Source organism: Cryptococcus neoformans, chromosome 2 (genome assembly GCF_000149385.1).
Source record: "Cryptococcus neoformans var. neoformans B-3501A chromosome 2, whole genome shotgun sequence".
Lineage (NCBI taxonomy): Eukaryota > Fungi > Basidiomycota > Tremellomycetes > Tremellales > Cryptococcaceae > Cryptococcus > Cryptococcus deneoformans.
Genome location: NC_009178.1, coordinates 162,412 through 175,807, shown reverse-complemented (window position 1 = coordinate 175,807; position 13,396 = coordinate 162,412). Strand labels below are relative to the sequence as shown.

Sequence of the window (13,396 nt, the reverse complement as noted above, 5' to 3'; positions counted from 1 at the left end):
TTTCCTCTTCTTTTTGGGAGAGTAGGCATGGCCGAGCATTCTGTCTTACTGTACTGCCATAGCCCGTAATAGACATATGCGCGGTACCTTGTATGATTACCCCGTATTTTAGGGTGTTGATCCGAGGACAAAAAGAACATTTGCTGGTCATACTGATTTAGTGCTTTTTTCCCGGTACATTCAGAGTTGTTGTAATTTCAGATTACTTCCGATGGAAGACAACGACGTAATGTTCAAAGCTGGCCGTCGTCTGACATAGGGCAATGGGATTATGCGGTATGCGCTGGCTGATGGCCTTATACACTGGAACCGCTAGAAGGCGGCGGATTTCGAGAAGATGGAAGAGGAATGGGGAAGGGAAGGATTCGTCGGATGGGTTAACGCAAAATGACCAAGAGTGGCGTCGACGCGTTTAATCAAGGGCCATTCCGCGTTCAAGTCGTCTATTGTCTTTTCAGGGCGATAAGGACATCCCGCAGTCCTGGTTCACCACATTCCTGAAATTCCACACACCGATGCATGGACCACAGCTTACATATCTTTGACCAAATAAAGATGCAGACAGATGCAAGGGTGTATAATTGCCAAGATAAAATACAACATGCCGAAGGCCGAAAATAGACATTCGAAAAGCCATGGTCCACAGATTGATCGGAGAAGACGCCTCCAACCTCTCTGTCCTCTGTCGCACAATCTCTCTTTCCAATTCAGAATTCTTTAACGCAATAGGCCTTCTATCAATTAATATTTCCAGCCTGATTAAACCCAAATGACATCCATTTATCGCTGTTGGTCCACAGATCACCACCACTTGGCTTTCCTGCCTCTTGCTCACTGATTATACTAGTTCAATGCCTGTAGTTATTTGGTTTCCGATGCTCCGCCGGAAAGGGTACCGAACGAATCAGTCGATACCGCTTTGTCTTCTGCGTATACAAAGAACAAGTTTAGTCAGTCGACAGTGCAGACGATATTCAACATTTGACTCTTTCACGTACCAAAAAGGTCCTTTTGTCCGACATTCGCAGTCATCGGTGGGCTAACTTTGTCGAAAACTGAACTGGAAGATATAGGTGGTCTACAAATTTCCACCCATCAAAGATGCGGCCAGATAAAATCGTCAGCATTCGTTATTTGCGACGATATCGACCTCCCCTCCTTCTAGGAACGCTGTTTCAAATCCATGTTGAGACGACAGGACGTGATGCTAGCACATCTATTTAACGCCGCTCGACGCATTGACTGTCATTTGTGACAGACTGAGGGATATACGGAGTGTCGGGACCTTACTATGCGCAACACGTTCATCGACAGCGCAAACCGGCTTTCGACAACAATCCCCGACACCAAGAAAAAAATGTAGACAACGACTTACACCGGAGTGTCCTTGCGCTGCTCAGGTGGTATGACCTCTGCACCGGCACCTCCTGGGGCATACTCGGGAGCAACGACGTAGTAGCCGGTAGCGATGCCTGCAAACAATGAAAGGTCAGTTATGAGATAGGGAGGCCAAAGGATGGTATAAAAACTCAAGGCGGGCGCGGGATTCGATGATCCTGGCTGAAATACTCACCAGCGGTCACTGCGAGAAAAGCAGGTACTAATCTTTGTAAATTACTCATCCTGAATTTGTGGACGCTTTGCTCTCTAGACTGTGCTGAAGCACTACAATATTATTTCGTACTGAGAGCGGCTGCTGCACAAGTTCGCGACCAAGGACCCGTCGTTCGGCACCAACGGACAGGAGTCGGAAAGTCCTCAATAACATGCATGGTGACGGGGAAGATTATGAGGCGGCGGGGTCCGTGACTTTCGGTTGATCCTTATTTACCTCCTCTTCTATTTTTCCAACAAAAGCCACGACCACGCTCCGTGACGGGCGGGTCTAGTAAATGTCGGAGATTCTTTCTTTCTGCAATATTGTGAGATTACATATTCGCATCAGCCGGCATCATTAAAGAGACAGTCACGTGGGGCGAAATGCGCCTCTCGACAATCCTATCCAAGTCCTCCTCCTCCTCCAACCGTTGGCTTACTCGTCAGTCGCGCGATCCTTACGTTCGTCAACGTACCGGAACTTCATCTTCTCCTTCCCAACCGTCATACCGCTCTCGCTCTTCCTTCAAGCTCGTTTCGCTTGCCAAGTCTCATCCTATTCTTTCAAGAGAAACTAAATCAGTCGTCGATCTGGGTGCCGCACCGGGCGGGTGGTCGCAGGTAGCCGCCCATCTGTTAGGCGTTGATAAAAAACCGACGTCCAAACCTCGAGTATGGGCGATTGATATCTTGCCTATGGACCCTATCCCGGCTGTGCAAACTCTTCAAGGTGATTTCCTTTCCTCTTCGGTTAGAGAAACTTTGCAATCTCTAGTAGGCACTCCAGAGTCAGGAGGAGGGGTCGATACCGTCTTGAGCGATATGATGGCGCCCATGACAGGCGTGAGAACGAGAGATGTGGGGTTAAGCTTGGAGCTGTGTGCTGCTGCTACAGTGTTTGCCAGAGGTGTTTTGAAGCAGGCAAGTAAGGAAGATGAAGTCAAGGTTGTCAAGGGGAAAAAAGTCTGGCCCGGCGGGAATCTCGTGTGAGTTTCGGAAGTTCGTATCTGGGTTCAATGATTCGCTCATGCCACATACAGGATGAAGTTCTTCGCCCATCCTGATCTTGACGAGTTCAGAAAGCTTGAACTAGACCGATGGTTTGGCAAAGTGGTAGTTGAAAAGCCAAAGGAATCCCGAAGTGGTAAGTAGTTATACCCTCAATTATCGGTTTGCGAAAGGTGAGTTAACCACTATCGCGCTAGAATCAAGTGAAGCCTACTGGGTCTGTCTAGGATTCAAGGGCGATCCTGCTCTGAGGTAACTGAAGACCATCGGAACAGTCTATGCGACTGAGGCCTGTATGCCTGTGGCAGTTGATCTCCGGATTCTTGGAGGAAACATCCGTCCTGTTGGCTCCCTAGCTGTGACTTTCGCGCATGCTTTTTGTCCAAAATCGTGGAGAGCTTGAATCCCGATCGGAAGGAAAGGTTTGCAATGTGCGCCGACGATATCTTGATGATCCTCAGGCGGCACTTCAGGCTTGCTATGGAGGCATGGGCGGACTTATTCCATCGTTGCCTTAGCATGCTTCATAGCAACCACGAGAACGGAAATATAATCATGCATTTCAATGAGGTGCACCCTCCTGTCACCGACGTGTCACGGGCGTCACGTTAGTCAGCGTAGCTGCCCGGCGCTCAACTCGGATGGTGTAGAACTCGGCGAATGAAGGTGAAGGATTCACGCCTAGCAGAGTCGGACGGAGGAATTGCTAGGCTTACGGAACAGAGGCTGGACTTAGAGGAAGGAATAGCCAGGGCCTGAAGGAGCAGGAGCTGGGCTAAGGGCTGACTGAAGCGATTTTAAAAGGAAGAATGCTCGGAGGCAAGGTAGTGAGAAAAGACAACAATATTGATTTTCTGGGGAATTATGGAACTACGAAAGGCTACTTTCTTATGTACCATTCGTTCCTCCTGCTTACTCATCATCTCTCTCGGAAAGATGTCATGTCGCCAACTCGTGACGGGGCGGGGCTGTCGGACCAGAGGTAAGTGAACACTGACCAAGTGTTGGGGAAGAGGAGGAGGATGCTGACCAGGCGAAAAGAAAGGAAGAGACAAGCCGAAGGGTATATTGTTGGTTTTGCAAGAGTCGAGCGGTAAGTTGCAGCTGTCTAAGATGAAATTTTGTTTGTTGGTTACGCCGGGGACAACTAAAAGGTGGAATGGAAAACCCGTTGCCCGGTTGTAGGCGCCGGAGAGTGCAACTCTTGCATAATATCGTGACAGATGGACGATTCTCATTCGAGGTGTGCCGAACGAAAATGGCTGTTTCACGTCTTCTAAGACAACCATTTGGAATTTAAGACCAGAAAGAGATATCTTCGTGATCCAGATAGCGGACTAGTACTGTCTTACAATTTCTTGTCGTGTCGAACCTAGTTTCAATTTAAAAATACGCGTCGCAACTTAAGACCAAGGCCAATCTTAGCTAACTAAGTCAGGTCTTAACTTTTATATTTGAAACGGGCTAAATACTGCGCAAACTTTTTACATGTCAAATTGTGAAATTGTCCCGATCCGTGTGTGTTACACTACGATCCGTCAATGAGATGCAAACGCCATTCGTCAGCCATGGGCGGACGGAACGAAGGTTATACAACTCTTTTTGTTGTCTGTATTATTTAACGCTGGCTCAAGGGACATCTTTTCGTAGGGGAATATGTAATATGTAATATGGGCACATCGATCGGTCCGCAATTTTGGCTATTCAGTACACAGTATCCATGCGATTTTTATCATCCGATATTGCTAATGATACGATATGGTGGGGTATGGAATGGAATGAAGATTAAACGAAAGTGACAAACGTAGAATGGGACTGAGGTCAAGATGAGAGGTGGATCTGTCGTTTGCTCCAAGAGAATAAAATGTTAAGAATCCATTCTAATCCACCTTAATGGGTTTGAAAGCTAATTGGGGGACAGGGCCATCGGGTTCTTGCCTATGGTAAGTGGTGCAAGTTAGCGGATCTTGTCTTATTCATGAGCGTTGGAATGACGTACACTTCCTTTTCCTGCTTCTTTTGATCCAATTCCCGCTCTATCAAATCATCCATCTCGTCCTTGTTCGCGCTAAAATGCCCATCAGCTCACATCTCGGTAAAGATTGAATGTGGACATTTGAACTTACAAAGGCCTAGGGCCCAAGGTCAACCTCATATCCTCCCTAGTGATAACCTCCTTCACCAATAGCAACTTTGCAACTTTCTCCACATCCTCCTTATGCTCTGTCAAAAGCCTAGTCGTCCTGTCATGCGCCTGAATCACCATCTTCTTCACAGCCTTGTCCAAAGCCTCAGCGGTAGCCTCTGAGAACGGCTTCTGGAATCCTTCCCCTTGCTGGTCACGGCCTCCATAAGAAATCGGTCCAATCGCAGGGTCCATACCATAATTAGCACAGACTTCGAAAGCCATCTTGGTAATCTTTTGGAGATCGTCCTGTGCACCAGTAGTGATACGACCGAAGAAGATCTCTTCAGCGACACGTCCACCAAGGGTCATGGACATCCTATCCAGAAGTTGCTCTGTAGAGAAAAGAAATCGCTCCTTGGGAAGGTACTGAGCGTAACCCAAGGCACCGACACCACGGGGGATGATAGAAACCTTGAGCAAAGGATCGGCATGTTCAAGGAACCAACCGCAGACGGCATGACCAGCTTCGTGGTACGCGACAGTCTTCTTCTCATCCTTGCCCAACACACGGGACTTTCGCTCGAGACCAGCAATGACACGCTCGATGGCTCCGTCAAAATCGGCTTCAGTAACGACCTCACCGCCGTGTCGAGCGGCACGTAGAGCAGCTTCATTACAGACATTGGCAATGTCCGCACCAGAGAACCCAGGAGTAAGGAGGGCAAGCTTCTCGGCGATGCGGTCGATGGTAAGCTCGGGAGCGAGAGTAATGGGTTTGAGGTGGACAGCAAAGATCTGTCGACGGCCTCCAATGTCAGGTCGGTCAATGGCAATATGTCGGTCGAATCGGCCAGGACGCATTAAGGCAGAATCAAGAACATCAGGTCTGTTAGTACCGGCCAAAACGACGACATGCTCGTTGGTACCGAAACCGTCCATTTCGACCAAAAGCTGGTTCAAAGTGGATTCACGCTCATCGTTACCACCGAAGTTGCCACCCTTGCCACGGGACTTGCCGATGGCGTCGATTTCATCAACGAAGATGATACATGGGGCATTCTTCTTGGCGTTTGCGAACAAGTCACGGACTCGGGAGGGACCGACACCGACAAACATTTCAACGAACTCGGAACCAGAGACGGAAAGGAAAGGCACACCAGCTTCACCAGCGGTAGCCTTGGCGAGAAGAGTCTTACCGGTACCGGGGGGACCAGAGAGGATGGCACCTCGAGGAATTTTAGCACCAAGCTTCTCGTATTTTAGAGGCTCCTTGAGGAATTTGACGAATTCCATGATTTCCTGCGGAAAGTCAGATACAGTCCGCTTGAAATTGATTGATTAACTCACCTCCTTGGCCTCATCCATACCCGCCACATCCTTGAATCTCACAGCAACCTGCTCGTCTTTGTTGAACATCTTTGCTCGACTTTTCCCAACACCAAAAATACCGCCACCGGGTCCACCACCACCCATGGCTGACCCTCCTCTTCTAGCCATCCAAAGCAACAAACCGGCAATCAACAAAGTTGGTGCAAAGTGCATGATGGTCTGGAATGTGGAGATTTCTTCTCGATAAGAGACAGGGACACGCTCGGCAGGAGGGATACCGAGTTCGTCTTGAGAAGCGATAAGAAGGTTTTCAAAGGCTTCAAGTGAACCGATGGTGAATTGGTAAGGGGCCGGGCCATGAGACGGTGAGGGAAGACTTCCGGACCCAGTGGGGTTGGTCTGTTGAGGCTGACCGGAAAGAGGGTTGTGCAGATGAACTCGAACTTTGTTTCGGTTAACGACTTCGAGCGAAGAAACGAGACCACGGGCGAGCAAAGAGTTGCGGCTAACGAAACTGAGCTCGCGTATCTTATGAAAACTGGGAATACTCACAATTCCTGCCATGTAATCTCCTTGGTCCTTACATCATCCGGAGCAGTCATACTCCACAACGCATATGTGCTGACAGCCAAGAGCAACAACTGGTTAGGTGTCATACCACCAAAACCACCGGGTTGCCCTCCAGGTCCACCAGCGCCGCCACCATTTCCTCCACCTCCGCCGCCTCCACCAGTTGTTACTCTTTTACCAGCCTTCCCGCCCAACTGTTCGCTAAGCTTGGGCCTCCGAGGCTCATCCTGTTCTTTCTGGTCTTCTGGGCGGTTTTCTTCACCTTCCAAACCTGGAAGACCGACGTCAGGTTTCTTGGGTAGTGAGGGTCCAGAGGGTGGACCAACTCCCGGAGGCTTAGGAGCAACTGTAGTGCCTTGCTTTCCTGCTGAACCTCCGAAGACCGACTCGAGTCCTGGTGGTGGTGGCGGATTCCGAGATGGCTTGGGCGAGCCGGGAGTGGCGTATGTTCTCAAAAAGAAAGGGCGCGCGACGGCGCTGTACCGTGGTAAGCGGCGTAAGCTTATTGCTCTTAATGCCATTTGTGCTGACTGGAGTGAGGAAGGAAAAAAGAAGGGAGAAATAGGGATGGAAAGAAAGATGAGATCAGACTCGCAACTTCCGTCGTCGTTCGTCGAAGAATTACGCGGCGTGTTCCGGAATCTGGCTACTCCGTTGTACTACTATTAAACAGTTGAGCTAATCTTGCCGGCCGGTCACCGATCTGCCCACAATCTGCCACACGGGGGGTAAATCACCAACCACTGTAGCGGCCATTCGGTAATATAGAACGGTGATGACCGAGACTAGAATCTTCCACGTCACGGCCTCGCGACGTCATACATACACCCGAAAGAATGATGGGCAGGCCTTGGGAGTCTTGAAATCTCCAGAGTTCAAAAGTCAGGAGCAATCACAGCCCAAATAGGACCATCATGATCCGCTCGTCGCTATTGTGGCTGACCGTCATAGCCACTCTGGCGCTTCTACCCCTCACTCTCGCTGTCAAGTCAGAGGACTTTAAGCAATGTTCACAGACCTCGTTCTGTCGACGTCTCAGATCAATCGCGTCAAAGCAGGAAGCTGCACCGGAGGGTACTTTCAACTCTCCTTATTCTCTGGGAACAGCTGTTCCCATCCAAGATGGCGGCTCTTGGAAGTGGCCTATTCAGTCGTCGCTTTATCCCGAAATAAACTTTGAGTTACGCGTTGACGTGCTCAAGGAAGGCAATGGGATTGCCCGCGTCAGGATTGATGAGGTAAGGTCTTCTACTCCTTTTAAAAGGTACGACGAAACCGCCAAATGGGCATTGCTCAATGCCGAACCTGACGTCGACCCTTCTGCCTCGCTCAAAATGGCCAACGGTAAGAGCGTCATCACGTATGGCCCTTCTTCGTCCATCTCCCTCGAAGTCATCCACTCCCCATTGAAGATCACCCAATTGCGTAATGGCAAACCCGAGATCGTGTTCAACGACCGATCCCTCTTCCACATGGAACACTTCCGTGTTAAGGACGTGGAATCTGCTAAAGAAGTCTTGGGAGAGGGAGAGCAGGCTGTCCTTGGAGGCGATGCTCTCGATCGCAGCTGGTTTGAAGAGTCCGATTCCGATGCTTTCCAAGAGAAGTGGAAGAAATGGGTCGACACCAAGCCCAAAGGGCCTGAGGGTTTTGCTCTCGACATTTCCTTCCCAGGTGTCCAACACGTATACGGACTTCCCGAACACGCTTCACCACTTTCACTCCCTGACACTGTCGGTCCTAACGCGTACTACTCTGATCCTTACCGTCTATTTAACGTTGACATCTTCGAGTACCTTGCCGACTCTCCCATGTCTTTGTACGGTGCTATCCCTTTACTCCATGCTCATTCCAAGACCCATTCTGTTGGTGTACTGAACCTTGTCGGCTCTGAAACCTGGGTTGACGTCCTCCACACCTCAACAGATGTCAAGACCCATTGGATTTCCGAGTCGGGTATTCTCGACCTCCTCCTTCTTCCCGGTCCGTCCCCCACCGATCTCTTCAAGCAATACGCCATTCTCACGGGACCCACTCCGCTTCCTCCCCAGTGGTCAACGGCGTATCACCAGTGCAGATGGAACTATAATGATCAAGACGACGTACTTGAAGTGGACGCAAAGTTCGATGAGGTGGATATGCCCCTTGATGTCACTTGGCTTGATATTGAATATGCTGAGGAGCATAGATATTTTGACTGGGACAAGAAGCATTTCCCTAATCCTAATGCTATGCTCGATGCCGTGGCTTCCAAAGGCCGAAAGGTACGTTTTCGCTTCACTTCATACTGGACAAAGCTGACTCGGAAAATCAAGATGGTTGCTATTATTGACCCTCATATCAAGAGGACCGACTCTTTCAGGATCTACTCCGACTCCAAAGACCTTGACATACTCGTCAAGAAATCGGATGGCAACAACTTTGAAGGATGGTGCTGGACCGGTAGCAGCGCATGGGTGGACTTTTTCAACCCCAAGAGTTGGGATTGGTGGACCAAGATGTTTGACTTCAAGGTCTGGAAGGTGTGTTCTTGACGTCTCCGTATTGTAACTAAGGGAATGGTGACTGAACCTTGAAGCAGGACTCTACCAATGCGCTTTTCATCTGGAATGACATGAACGAACCGTCCGTTTTTGACGGCCCTGAAATAAGTATGCCCAGGGACAACATTCATGCTGGGGGATGGGAGCACCGAGATGTGCACAACATCAACGGTATGCTCTTTGTACGTATGGAATACTTTGTCTTCTGTGTTTGTACTCATTCTGGTGTCGTTCACTAGCATAAGCAAACTTCCCAAGCTCTGATCAAACGGGAAAAACCCGCTCAGAGACCTTTCGTCCTTTCCCGATCTTTCTTTGCCGGTTCTCAACGTTACGGCGCCATCTGGTGACTATACATCAGTATGACGACAATTGGACGAACGCTGACATTGATATCAGGACCGGTGATAATCTTGGTGACTGGGAACACCTAGCTGGTGAGACAGCCATGCTCCTCTCCAACAACATTGCTGGCATGTCCTTCTGCGGCGGTACGTGCCTTTATTCCGTAGTACGTATCTACCCATACTAATGCTTCTTCATTTTGGCATAGCCGATGTTGGCGGCTTCTTTGGTAACCCCTCACACGAACTCCTTGTCCGCTGGTATCAAGCGGGCGCTTTCATGCCTTTCTTCCGAGCCCATGCTCACCTCGACACCAAGCGCCGTGAACCCTATCTCTTCGAAGAACCCATCAGGAGCTACCTCAAGGACGCTCTGAGGTTGAGATACGCCCTGTTACCTGTTTGGTACAATGCTTTCAAGGAGGCTAGTGTCTGGGGCTTGCCCATTATGAGGCCGCAATATGCAGTCTTCCCCGGAGATGAGAAAGGTTTCAAGATTGATGATCAGTATTACATTGGTGGGGAGGGGCTTTTGTTCAAGCCTGTTGTTCAGGAAGGTGCTGTGACGACCGACGTTTACATTTCTGATGATCAGGTAGGTTCATACATGACTACTGTTTATAGCGAATATTTTTAATCATTTTTGTAGCCCTATTACGATTACTTTACCCACCGCCTCTACCCTTCCTCCCCCCAAACCACTTTGACACTCCACACACCACTTTCTACTTTCCCTCTCCTCCTTCGCGGTGGTCACATCATCCCCATCCGTCCTCGTCCCCGTCGATCATCCCCTCTCATGTGGCAAGATCCCTTCACTCTCATCATCGCCGTTGGTAAAGATGGCAAAGCGAAGGGCCAAGTGTATCTTGACGATGGGGTTGGTTATGCGTATGAGAGTGGGGAGTTTGTCTGGAGGGTGTTTGAGCTTGATGGCAAAGTGCTTCGCTCAAAGTCACATGAAGAGGGCATAAAGAGTAAGGAGACAGGCGTAGCTGTGTATAAGCAAGAAAATGCCTTTGCCGAGGCTGTCTCGCACGTCAAGATCAACTCAATTGTCTTCCTTGGTCTGTCCAACAAACCAACTAGCATCAAATCGAATGGTATAGAGCTCGAGTATGAATGGGAGGAAGGGGAGGATGCGAAGGGCAAGAAGGAGGGTAGGGCCAGTGAACTTAGGGTGAAGAACCCCGGTGTGGGAGTTGTGGAAGACTGGGAAATTGTTTTTGCGTAGAGCAGTGTTACGAAGATACTCAGTAGATGTAGGATAACGAAGGAGCGGAAGGGAAATTGTGTATAGAAGTCGAAGATATTTACAAATTATTATCAAATCAGCCTTTCACAGAAAGAACAAATGGAAGACTTTACTATCATTGTTCTTGGGGTTAGCTAGCTATGCCATGGCTTCCTGCAGTGTGTTGACGGAGTCCGGACGAGCCTATCTGATGATATATACAAGTCGCTAGTGGAAGGGAAGATCGCAAGCGGAGATCATACACTCTCTTTGTGGGTAACGTATTACCCGTGTCTGCTGGCCATGCCCTTGGTACGGATGATCATGCATTCGGTCGCTTGATTAGACAACCCCGTTACATGATTGCGCTTGCTCGCCCCTCTTTCTCGAGTGGGATGATCAAATGGCGCATATGTAAGATCAGCTAAGATCAGCCGGTTTTTCGATATGGGACTTGATCTTGCATTATCAGGCAAAACAAGACTTGATCGCGCCCCATCGCATTATTAGATCGCAGCTTTACAAGCCTGGTAGTGAATGTTAAGAAAAGAATGAAGGAATGAAGAGAATAGAACCGCGAGATTGCATCATGACACTGCAGAGAACTTGCATGCGTAATAAGAAAAGCTAACCCAGCACTTTAATTAGCTATTACAAAATCCGAACCCGCGTCATCAACCAAAAATTCGAAACATCTTCGTGCTGCAGTGTTTTGCTCTTGTGGGTGCATTCTGGAGTCTCATAAAAAACTCCATCGACAAATAATTGTGATAATAAGCACACTCTATACAAAAAAAAAATGCCCCGCTTACCACCGCTTCCTCCAACACCCAAATTCTCAAAGTACTTCCCCGCCCGTCTGCTCTCTCTCTCCCCCAACCCTGTCCTCATTCGCAAAGCCCCCGGCCGAATCCTTCTCGCCAACCCCTCCCTCGGAGATGATTTCGTTCGTGCGCTTGGTATCAGGGAAGGGGAAATTATCGTGGAGGGGTATGCGGGTATGGGTGGATTGACCAGAAGTCTTGTGACAGGCGGTGATGCGGTGAGGGAAGGAAAGGAGTGGGAGGAGGAGAAGCGGTTGGAGAATATACGGCCAGGTGAGAAGGGGAAGGGGACGGAACTTCCAGCGTGGATGGAGGATCTTCCGGCGATGAGCGGATACAAATCTCGTTCACCAGCGCCTCGTATACCGAAACTCGTCGTGTCCACGGAAGGTTCTGTAGAACTTATCCAAAGGGGGCTGGATTACAACGAAAATCCCCATAAAGCGTCATTGGATGATTACAGAGGTCAACATTCAGATTCAAGGATATCCAACTACATTGCCAAAGAAACTCCCATCATTGCTTCGCCGCATAAAGACAACTTGCTGCTGTCACACTCTACAGTTTATGTCTGGCAGGCGATTCCTTCAATTCTTGAACACCCCACTGTGAATGCGGCTTTACCAGTGTATGACCCTTCTGCTGCGCCTGAATCACAAAAGAAACGACCTTGGAGTGCACCGCCTCCGCCTATAACTCTCGTCGCTCAAGTGCCGAATAGTTCGCTGGGTGAGCAACTTGTGAGTCAGTGGATTGGCAGTGCGGCGGGTGAAGAACACAAGAGAAGTTGGATATGGGAGTATGGGAGGGTTAGGATAGCTTTGCTTTGTGGTAAATCGTTATATGATGTAAGTGAATCTCATCAGGCGATATGGACGGAACAGGGCTAACGTCTTATATGAAGAGGTTGACGGCGCGACCGGGTGACAAAATTAACTGTAAACTATCCATCTTTGCCAGTGCCTTCTTTCACATTACCCCTCTCCCACCTTATCACCACGTCAACAACATTGATAAACACTCTAAGCAAGTGGCTGAATCAGGCAAAGCACCCAAGCCACCCAAGGTTAAAAAGTCTACTGTGCCGGCCAAAGGCATGCCTGAACCAGAACCGCTACCGGAGGATATCTTGCTGCCTCCTCTCGGAGCCAAGACGAAGACTGTCCACAGCGATTTCTATCCTGGTTCTTACGCTTCAGGCGGATCTCTCGACCGGCCATTATTACTCGGTGTCCTCCTCACTCCTAGACTCCGATCGCCCATCCTTGCTGCGCAGAAGGATACATGGGATTATGCCATTCGTCGTCTCTTCGTCAGAGATACAATGACTTTAGAAGACAGCATCAATAATCTTGCAGTCGGTGCTGAGTCTTTATTACCGGCCATAGAGGCAGAGGAAGGAAGGGGAGTACCTGTGAATAGGAAGAGGGTGATTAGGTACCTTGATGTGGAGGAGTGGGCGAGGGTGGTGGATGTGTTTGATAATTGGGCCTTTAGGCCAGATGTGAGTGGTGTTTCGCTTCCTGGACAAGCAAGGAATATTGATAACTCCGAACAGAACCTCATCTTAGATACAATGATGGGCGAGGACGCTATTCGCTCTATCGGAAACGACTAGACGATGTATTCAAAGCATTAGAGGATAGACAACCACACTCACATTCGGCATCATGATATATTATTACATGGACAATTCCGGCATTATTAGGATTTATGCACCCCTCTGTTGTGACCTGAATTTACCTAAACATCGTGTCCTTACCGGCTTATGTCGACCGAGGAATGCCGTGGCGATGGTGATTCGTGATGGATGATGGGCT

General features: G+C 49.2%; 4 protein-coding genes across 4 annotated transcripts; 3 read left to right on the top strand and 1 right to left on the bottom strand.

The window, feature by feature from the left end:
* Positions 1–1,980: 1,980 nt before the first annotated feature.
* CNBB0610 (hypothetical protein) lies at positions 1,981–2,860 on the top strand (the record flags this gene model as incomplete). Its single annotated transcript, XM_772394.1, has 3 exons — positions 1,981–2,582; positions 2,637–2,740; positions 2,802–2,860. 3 exons carry the CDS (start codon positions 1,981–1,983, stop codon positions 2,858–2,860), a joined length of 765 nt encoding a protein of 254 aa, XP_777487.1.
* Positions 2,861–4,484: 1,624 nt separating this feature from the next.
* CNBB0600 (hypothetical protein) lies at positions 4,485–7,152 on the bottom strand (the record flags this gene model as incomplete). The annotated part of the gene is made up of 5 exons (XM_772393.1): positions 4,485–4,542; positions 4,604–4,672; positions 4,731–6,031; positions 6,080–6,566; positions 6,614–7,152. 5 exons carry the CDS (start codon positions 7,150–7,152, stop codon positions 4,485–4,487), a joined length of 2,454 nt encoding a protein of 817 aa, XP_777486.1.
* Positions 7,153–7,545: 393 nt separating this feature from the next.
* On the top strand, positions 7,546–10,752 carry CNBB0590 (hypothetical protein; the record flags this gene model as incomplete). The annotated part of the gene is made up of 7 exons (XM_772392.1): positions 7,546–8,895; positions 8,947–9,153; positions 9,213–9,356; positions 9,414–9,520; positions 9,574–9,665; positions 9,728–10,113; positions 10,168–10,752. The coding sequence occupies 7 exons, from the start codon at positions 7,546–7,548 to the stop codon at positions 10,750–10,752; spliced, it is 2,871 nt and encodes a 956-aa protein (XP_777485.1).
* Positions 10,753–11,551: 799 nt separating this feature from the next.
* Positions 11,552–13,194, top strand: CNBB0580 (hypothetical protein; the record flags this gene model as incomplete). Its single annotated transcript, XM_772391.1, has 3 exons — positions 11,552–12,424; positions 12,481–13,080; positions 13,135–13,194. 3 exons carry the CDS (start codon positions 11,552–11,554, stop codon positions 13,192–13,194), a joined length of 1,533 nt encoding a protein of 510 aa, XP_777484.1.
* Positions 13,195–13,396: the final 202 nt, after the last annotated feature.